At 36.9% G+C, this 10503-nt stretch overlaps 1 protein-coding gene across 6 annotated transcripts in view; it reads right to left on the reverse strand.

Annotated features, from left to right (window-relative positions):
- The window catches only part of metap1d (methionyl aminopeptidase type 1D (mitochondrial)), a 177607-nt gene that overhangs the window by 98289 nt on the left and 68815 nt on the right, over positions 1-10503 (reverse strand). For all 6 annotated transcript variants that reach the window (XM_048599386.1, XM_048599384.1, XM_048599385.1 and 3 more), the window contains 5 exons: positions 9915-10075; positions 8672-8821; positions 7005-7153; positions 2841-2883; positions 1340-1503 (listed from right to left, as the gene is read on the reverse strand). In XM_048599386.1, the coding sequence (XP_048455343.1) occupies positions 1340-1503; positions 2841-2883; positions 7005-7153; positions 8672-8821; positions 9915-10075 (667 nt within the window). The remainder of the gene's footprint in view (positions 1-1339; positions 1504-2840; positions 2884-7004; positions 7154-8671; positions 8822-9914; positions 10076-10503) is intronic.

Raw genomic sequence — 10503 nt, forward strand, 5'->3', positions numbered from 1 at the left:
AAAAACCATATAATGAAAGCAGTTTCATGATGGATAAAAGGCTACTGGAGTTGCACTTGGTACAAAGGAGGTTCAATTATATGAGTAATTGTGATAATTTAGCCCATTCATGGACCCTTACTTGATCAAGAATGAGACTCACAAAGGAAAATTACTTTAACAGGAAAGTAGGGAGAGGGGGGATGAAGAGGGAAGGAGGGGGACAGCGGGTGTAGAGAGAAAAACAAGATGGAACAAGAAAATAGATATACAGAGGAAAGGAGAACCAGACACAGTACAACAGAGATGTGATAAAAGCTGACATGCAGCTGTGTTACACAATTAAATTCAATTTTTTTTAAGCAATTGATGAATGCAACTACTGCAAATGTGCCTCAGTTAGCTATCATTTGTTGTTCCGTGACAGGAAAAGGATAATTACCTCTCAAAGTGAATCAAAAGACTGACATGCCCTTTAGACACAGTCATGAATGCAGAGCTCGATAGAATGCTTGAATAAGAATTCTGGAGCTTTCTTTTCCTTTATCATTGAACAAATTTTGTTAGATATAATGTAAGAACACCACCAGCAGATGCATTAAACCCTGGGAGTTCTAAGAAACTAAGTAGCTTTATCTTTTAACTCTTCCAAGCTGTAAAATGAAGCTGCATTTGCATTTAATTTCTATTCTATCTGAGTGTACTTTTATATTGACTAAATTTTCCACTCTCAGGAGCGGTTTGATCTAGCAGATGCTGTGGCAGATTAAATTTTACTAACAGTAACAACACACATACTCACTCTATGCTACAAAAATCCATACAAGACATTTATCTATAAAAGCATGAAATTCCAAATCATACTGTTTTTGGATGGAATGAAAATCAAATTAATGTGACTGATGTTGCTGTAAATTTTGTCGTGTTTTAGGGTTATAACGATCAGACTAATAAAAAAAATTCATGACTTTAGCTACTCTTCATTAACTGATAAGAATGTAATGTTCAAAGATGATACATTTTATGGGTTTTATTTGAGTTAACAAAATACTCAGATGTCTCTACAGAGATTTTTGGTGTAAAGTGGAGAAACGTAAAATATATACAAACAAGTACTGAAAACTAAACAGTAGGTAAGTGCAAGGTATCTTATACACCTCCTACTCTCGCTATACAGACTGAGTCACTTTAGGTAATCTTCCTTGCTCAGGGAATAACATTATTGTCTGGCAGTTCAACTACTCCTATCAGACTGAAAATGATGACCTCATGTCATAAAACATGTTATCAACTTTATTCCACACCACCAATAACCTCTGTCCCATTAGATTTCCCCCAGGACTGTCAGTACAAGACTTACCTGATTGTATTTCCAATTACATTCAGTGGCGCTCCTGGCCTACAAACAGCAATTGCTTCATTTCTGCATCTTCTGGCAACCTCAACGAGCTTTTGCCCAGATTTATCCACATTTCCAACCAAGAATGTTTCAGAGGTGTCCCCATGGTATCCATTAAAATACACCTATTTAACCAAAAAAATGAAGCAGAAATAATTTACTGTTAATATTTAAACAAAAACGCTGAAGGATTTATAAACACAATGATGGATTTAACCATATCTCAAAATAATAATTTTCAAGAAGGCACAGTTCAAAGATTGACGCTTGAATTTACAAACGAGGCAAATCCAAGGTATGTCATTCCCCCATCCCTACACATTGCCCCCTATTCTTCCCTCCTACCAATTCACAGGAGATCCAATTATGCTTTCATGGTCAGTTCTCAATGGTTTATAGAAATATACAAAGCTTCATACTGTTTCACTGAATAAGAAAAATGAAAGTAACCCGTGTATCAAATTACTCTCTATTTATAAATGCTGTATAGGACTATTTATTATAATTTGTAACTTATCTTAAATTTTTTAATATAGCTTTTAGCATCAGATCATTTAACTCAAGTTGCTCTATCCTAAATATTTGTATCATTGACAGTAAATGATAAATAATTGTGAAACAAAGGGAATGATCTGTAGTAAAATGCAGTACCTAGATGGATACAAAGCATTTGCATTGATAATATTGGAATTTTTAAGACTAATACTACAGCATACTAAAAATGAAAATGGTAAGTTGTAGTTATTTAATAGGATAGACTTAACATTTTCATCCAATTGTTTATTCTAAGCTAAAGACAAATGTAACAAGGTCAAGTTAAGAAAATTGGAACTTTTTTTGTTTATGGGGTAAAGTCAAATCTACAAATAATTCTAATTGGAATAGACTTGGAGCAGGATACCTCAATCAAGGTTTTAATAATTGTGAAAGACACTGGTAGCAACAGTATTACTGTCCTAGGAGACTGACACATACAAGCTATGGCTGTCATTGAAGCCTATAATGACAGAGTATGATAATCACAGAGCCCACTCAGAATCAGCAGGAAGAGGAAGATCAAACTCTGCACAGTGAAGGGAAAAATGCCAGCCTTCTGCACATTAGCTCATCTCTCACATTCATCCAAAGAAGCCTCCCAACACTGTAGTGCTCTGCAGTAACTACACAGTGGATCAATAACAATTACACCTTCTCAAGGGGATGACATGTAACAAGATTGAGATGACATATCACTCTGCATTGATCTTAATGCATCTAACTTCATTCCCAAAATCTAGGCAAACCTTGTTCGAACAGAAATAAACAAAAAGGAAGAGGAAGGGGAAGCAGCTGTTCTTTCTTGACCAGAAGCGAATTACATGCCCATCTGTACGTTTCTCATTCTCAATCCAGAGTTTTTCCTGTTGCTGCTGGGTATCAAAACGCTGGTCAAAGCCTCATTAGTTTCAAACTAAATACTTACTGTGACATCAATGTTGATAATGTCTCCATTCTGAAGAGGTCGACTAAAAAAATAAACATTAAGAAACTGAGAGAAATTTTCTTAAACATCAGCATAACAGAGTAATCAGATTAATGGCAGGAGATCAGAATTGGCCTAGCAATTATTTATGACTATAATTATATTAAATTATGGGAACACCATGTGATGCAGAAACAATACAAATGCTGACTTTTTTTGGTAATTCATTGAAGCAACATTTTTTTCTGCAGCATGACGACACATATTACATACATTGAGACTTCCAGTTCTGAAAAATTGCCTGAATACACCATTCATGCAAGTAATGAAAAAAAAAATCGATTAATTCAATAGTGTGCATTAGGCTTTGAGAAAATAATTAACTGATGAAAAATGCACTGTGTTGAAATATTAAACATTATTATGTCTGTGCTTTTGAACCTTGTAGTATAATTGGAGAACGGATGAAATGAAAGGAGTTAACAGAAAGTTAAGCAGTCCTTCAAAAACACTGATCTTTCATAGTTCCTTTCAGATCATTGCAATACATTTCTGACACAGCAGAAACTATCAATAAGTTTATTCTGTGTTGCTTGGCGACAAAACACAGAAAATTGAGTAAAATTATAATTGTGTGTTTCCCCCTCTCAAATTGGACATATCCCCAGTGAACATGAACATTCAATTTACATGTATTAAACTCAGTTAAAGCTTTCAAAACTGGAAAAAAAACAAAAAAAAAATCAAGCAACCACTATCAGCCTGTTCCTCCAATGGTTAAGGTTCACACTTTATGTCAGCAGTGAAAAAGCCAAAGCAGAGGACAATGTTCACAATGTATTTTAGGATGATAGCTCTGATATATGCATGAGAGCAATTTAACTTCTGTGAGAGAAACAAATTTTCTTTACGGATTAAGTTTTAAACAGTTGGGTAATTTTAGCAATTTTATTTATATGAATGCCTTGTCTTGAAGTGCTTCAAATCATTATTCCTACTAGGTTATTGAAATATTTTTCCAAGTCATCAATGTGAAGATTTAATCAGTTTCAAACAGGCCACTAGAGGAAACAGTATTTTAGACATAATCCTATAATATAGGGGTGGGTTGGCGATTTCTACTCAATTTCACACCGCCCGCCAATTCATGGAAGACCACAAAGATGGTAGATTGCAACAGAACATGATAATATTCATATGATAAACAATGATAATCAGGAGAAAATCCTTTAATCGATACTGTGTCTAACATCAATACTTTGCATTCACGATACATACAGTGTCTATTGCACTGAAAACATACAACCTCTGGCGGAGGAGGAGAGATTGGGGTGGGGAAGGGAGTGGTTGGCCATGGATGAAAAGTTCACGTTGTGGTCTAACAGATTGATAATTAATCTGCTAATCCTTACAACACACCCTTTGTAGAATAGTGGGAAGGGAGGAGGGGGGTGGGGAAGAGAGAGAGAGAGAGAGAGAGAGAGAGAGAGAGAGAGAGAGAGAGAGAGAGGGAGAGAGCGCGAGAGCCAGCTCTGATTGAATATATTCCTGGGTATTTCATCACATTTCACCACTTGCCCCTGTCACTGGATGCTTCATCTCCTCCAAAACCATTTTCCCCAAGACTGCAGCCAGTCACCAACCTCTCAATTTGAATAGCACATCACTTTCCTAATAAAGACAATGGGTTGGATTTGCCCTCTTAGAGGTAATGGGGTAGCTTGCTGTAGGGGTAAATAATCGGACTGGTGCTCAAAGGTGAGGTACCTGCTCCTTCCCCCCAGCAGTTAAGTTCTTGGCAGTAGGTTTGTCAGCAACCTGCCACCAATAAGGCCCGTAAGTCATCAATTAACGGCCATTAAACAGCCTTACCTTGGGCCCAATAACCTGCATTCCCAGCAAATGAGAACTCAGGCTACTCTTTGACAGAGAAACAAGGGAACCTTGCTTCCTGAGTTTGGGAGTAAGCTCCATTTGCATCAATCTGGGAGCAATTGAGCATATGGATGAGGGCAACGGGGTGGCCACTGAAAGCCATAGCTGATGGAAATGATGTTTAGTCACTCCTGAAAATGCCTGCCCTCACACTTAGTGCAGAGAACACTACAACCAGACCTACGGTTCATTCACACTAAGTTTGTTTGTTTAGTAACATCATTATCGTTTCCCACTATTCTAAAAAGTGTGTGTTGTAAGGATTAGCAGATTAATTATCAATCTGTTAGACCACAGCATGAACTTTTCATCCATGGCCAACACCTCCTCAGTGGGATTTGAATCCAGCATTTCCAGCTCAGAAACGACCAATGGAATCACAAGGCCACTTATTCATACAAAGCGAACCATGATGATGAGGTACAAGAAACGAGGCTGGTTGGGGTCATACCTGGCAAATGGGATGATGGTTGTGGTTGCTGGAGGTCAGTCACCTAAGCTCCAGGAAATCTCTGCAGGAGTTCCTTAGGGTAGTATCCTAGCCCAACCATCTTCAGCTGCTTCATCAATGACCTTCCCGCCATCATTAGGTCAGAAGTGGGGATATTCACTAATGATTGCACAATGTTCAGCACCATTTGTGACGCCTCAGATATTGAAACAGTCCATGTTCAAATGGAACAAGATCTGGACAATATCCAGGCTTGGGCTGACAAGTGGCATGTAATATTCGCACAACACAAATGCCAGGCAGTGATCATCTGCAATAAGACATAATCTAACCACTGCCCTGTGCTATTCAATGATGTTACCATCATTGAATCCTCCACTATCAACATCCTGGGGATTACCATTGATCAGAAACTCAACTGGACTCACCAGTTAAACACAGTGGCTACAAGAACAAATTAGAAACTGTTAATATGCGGCAAATAACTCACTCCTGACTTCCCAGAATCTGTCCAATATTTACAAGGCATAAGTCAGCAGTGTAATGGAACAGTGCCCACTTGCTTGGATGAGTGCAGCTCCAACAACACTCAAGAAGCTTGACACCATTCATTCACCATCACAGCCCCTTCATTTGGCATCACATCTACACGCATTTACTCCCTCCACCACCGATGCTCAGTAGCAGCATTGTGTACTATCTACAAGACACATGGTAGAAATTCACTGAAAATTCTTAGTACCTTCCAAACCCACAAACATTTCCATCTAGAAGGTTAAGGACAGCTGCTACATGAGAACACCACCACCTGCTGGTTCCCCTCCATGCCACTCACTATTCTGACTTGGAAGCATTCTCCCTTCCTTCACTGTCAGAGTCAAAATCCTGGAATTCCCTCCCTAAAGGCGTTGTGGGTCACCCTACAGTGCATGGATTGCTGTGGTTCAAGAAAACAGCTCACAGCCACGTTCTCAAGGGCAGCCAGGGATGGCAAAAAATGCCAACAAGCCACAGAAGCTACACCCTACGAGTGAATATAAAAAAAGTATAGAAAAAGAATAAAGAAATTCCAGAAACTACTGGATATTAATAACCAGTGCAGCAACACCTGAAAAGTGAAATGCAAGTTTAATGTTTAAGCGTACATTTCAGTTAAACATTTGGGTGGTAACTAAATGCTAATGCTAATGTTAAAGAGGCCATGTCATGGAGAATATAGGGTGTCCCACCTCATAACATATGCTTGTATTTCTGCAATCTTTATTTTATTTCAAATTTCCTGTATTTACATGCTTCCTTTTCCAGTAAAGGAAATTTTATATATTGTACATCATGGTGTATAAGTTGATCCAGCGCATAGACAGCCCCATTTTTCTGGCCCCAAAAATCAACCCTTGCATCTACTCAAGCTAAATTGATCCACGTTTTCAGCCATTAAATGTTATACTTTTATTTGTTGTCAGCCTCAATTTATCGTCCCACAAACACATTATATTTGATGGTATCTTATAACCAGGTGCAAGAGATCAAGCAGGTAATATCAGCTATGTCATGAAGATGCACTGGAATTTAAGATTATTTTCCTCACTGTATAAATCAATACTCATTTTTAGATGGATTTTTGAAGACTTAAATGATAGACATGTACACCAAAATTACTATAATCTACCAATTGTTTAAAATTTAATGTATATGGGAATACAACATTAAGAACTTAAGCACTTTGAGGAAAAGAACTCTAAGCTTAATCATCTGTACAAATGAGTATGAACATGTACCTGTCAGGTATGCCATGGCACACTACATTGTTCACAGAGGTGCAAACAGACTTCGGAAAACCTCCATAACCCAGTGGCGATGGGTACGCATTATTTCTGATTGCTTCATGATGAACAATGTAATCCAACTCTTCAGTTGTCATACCAACCTAAAATTTGAAAATAATGGAATGAAAGAAATACCACTATTCATAAGTACTCCAAACTTTAATATGCACCTTCCATTAGCCAACAGAGTTGGGAAAAATACTAAAATCTTTTAAGCTATAGCTTTTATTATGCCCCATTAAAGTCAGTTTTATCATTGGTAGACTGACTTAAAAGAAGATGCCAAATATTGCTGGCTATTACTCACTACAGGAATATACTCAGCAGCTTATCATTCTCTGTACTGTGTATTAAAGTAGAAATATGAACCTGCAAACTTATATTGCTTTCAATTTGAAATTATGCAGAAGCAATTGGAATAAAAGAATCCAATCTTCTCTATTATATGTAATATGAGTGTCAGCATGATATAATAGTCATTAATTATATCACTAATGAATTGATATGAAACTCCAACTGGATCACAGTATTGTGAAACCAAATACAATTAATTCAGAATATCAAATTTAGAATTTAACTCTGCTTCTCGTATGGATGGTGCAACTATCCACCACACCCACCCCCTCCCCATCAAAACTCATGCCCACCTAGGAAGTTATGACTTTCATTCTGAACATTTTTAGCTAAGCAGTCAAATGAAAATAATTTTAAATAATTGATATTTGAAATATCAAATTAAGTACTACTTAAACAATAGAGATTGGGACACAACATCTAACTAAAATAATGAACTTAAGTTGTATCTTTGCTAGAAAATTTTAATATGTCAACATTTAATTTTCCACTTGGATTTGAATTATGACCTGGTAATTATTGAGGAGGAGGTTTTATGATGCAGTGGTAGGGTTCCTACCACTGGGCCATAAGCCATCAACACTTGTTGGCCATGAAAGGTGTGTTCAAATGTGACCAACAAGATTGATCATCAGCCTATAAATCCTTTCAATAGGCTTATTAATGGCAGTCAGAGTGGATGACTCCCAGTTAACCATGCTTGATAACAAGTAATACCCCTTAAGCTATAGCCTCTGGCAACAATACAATGACCTCTTCCAGGAAAATCCAGCTTTGGAAACAGACGTAAGCATGTGCTTAGTCTGCCTTGCATGCCACTAGGTATGAGAAATTAAGAAAAAGAATTATTAGGGTAATAAAAGCTTAGAAATGTACATGAGTTTTGATTTGGCATTTTCTATTTATCATTTCAAAGGGAAAAGGAAACAGGCACCAATATCCTTTATAAAACTTAAAAAATGTGCTCTTGCTTTATAATGAGAAAGTTATAATCTTGTATTATAATCAGTCAAAGAAATAAAGGTTTGATGTTGATCTAGGAAACTGCCAGAAATTACTTTATTATCAGTGAACCTTTGCAACTGGAAACCTTTCAAAATAATTTCAAATAACTTCAAATTAACTGAATGACTAAAACACTAGATTTTTTGATTTAACGAAATTGTTCTAACTACTGCAAATATAACAGAGAAAGAGCCATGAAGACAAAGGAAAAATTGTTAAAATTGTTCTTTTCAGTTAACCTTTTCAACAACATACATTACCTTTAAACTACTTCCAGCCAAGAGGAGGATCTGGCGAGCCAGCTGACAGGCTTGTCGAAGACCCTGAATCTGATCTTCATCTTTAATTTCGACGCAGTCCCCCCAGTCTGGTATAATGCCTGTCGTCACATAGTCTGGCTTCTTTATGTGCTTGAAAAAAAGATTGAAAATGAAGATGAGAAAACTGGACCGTGACAATGGGATCATTTTCTCAAAAAGAGACTCCTGCTTCATGGCAGTTTGCCCTGAGTGTTACAGTGTCAACCCTTCCTGAGTCATCAGACAAACCCCAAGGCTGCTGCAATATTTCTTCAAATGCCCTTTTGAACTTAACGTTGCCAACTTTTAAGTTCTTAGGAACACTGTTAACTCAAAGGACTAAATCGAGTAGCAGCTTGCTGTTTTGTAGCCCCTGATTGAACCACTCTAATGTAGTAAATTTAGGGCTGAAATTACTGAGTTTTGTTTAAAAGGAATTGTCGGTTTACCAACTAAAAAAATCTGAGCAACCTTTATTAATTTTGATGGAGCACATGGTCTTCTTTTAGTCTACATTTCCTTTTGGCAAAATGAATAATTCATTGTCAGTATAATCCATAGAATGCAAATACCTAAACATGAAAGCATGCCTCGGCTTTTTAGCTCAAAGGCCTAAGTTGTACTGAAGCCAGGACCTTTCATAGACATGGATATTACTTATTGTTAAAGAAATTTGCCCAAATCAATGAAATACACTAAATATTTTGACAGGTAAAGTTTACCACGTAGCCTTGACAGAAATATCTTTTCATACTATGTTGTATGTCAAGTTGTAGTTTTATGAGCTGGTTTCAGCATTTATTTCAACCACTTATTGACCTACAAAAGTGCTGTGCGTAATTAAGCTCCATATCATAAACATCATCATTAACTGCCTAATATGGCAAAGCTATACTTTTTTTTAACCCAATAACTGCTTAAATTTAAATACATGAAATTTAATAATGAGAAAATGTTAATTCAATTTTGTACTCCACAACATTTTCTTTAAAGCACGTAAATGTTATAAAATCCACTACTTCTGCTGTATATCTCAGTTCTGCACCCTCCTTTGACCTTATCCACAATTACATAGAGTCTTCTTCATTATTTCTGCTTAACTTGTCACAGCTCTCATTTCACCTTAACCTCTCTTACAGGTAATCACAAAACTCAGCAGGGAGTCTTGTTGAAAGAATAATACTGTAAGTCAATAACTGCGTACCTTGGGTACAGGGTAAGATGGTCCAACAACAGCCGGATGGACAACACAGCAGGAGGTGTGCTGCCAAAAGATACATCCTATAAGCTGAACCCCAAATGGTTTGAGCTTGTGAGCAGTAGTGAATTGTGATGAGGAAATTCTGCAGCAGGCAGTCACACATCCTGTGGAAACAAAGTCAGAAAAGCTTGCAATTGCCAAAAGTTTTTCAATGTTTCTTCTAGTTAGTCAAAATGGCACATTTTAATGCATACTGATGGAAACTTCACAGATACTAAAACATTACATCACGCTTTTTTCTCAAAAGAAGTAATTTGTTGTAATTAAAGCAAAGAAACAAGCCAATAAATCCACTAGGTCCATGCCAGTGCTTATATCCCACACAAGCCTATCAAAGATAACCTGTTCTATGAAATCAGTTAGTTAAGTAATTTAGAATAGTAAATAATATGGCAGCCCTGCATTCCTTAAACTTCTTTTGTCCATGTTCTGGAATGAATTGTCGATTTATTTACAAAAACAACTCATTTTTCAATAGAGATAGTAGGAACTGCAGATGCTGGAGAATCTGAGATAACAAGGTGTAGAGCTG

Source organism: Rhincodon typus, chromosome 7 (assembly GCF_021869965.1).
Source record: "Rhincodon typus isolate 14 chromosome 7, sRhiTyp1.1, whole genome shotgun sequence".
NCBI lineage: Eukaryota > Metazoa > Chordata > Chondrichthyes > Orectolobiformes > Rhincodontidae > Rhincodon > Rhincodon typus.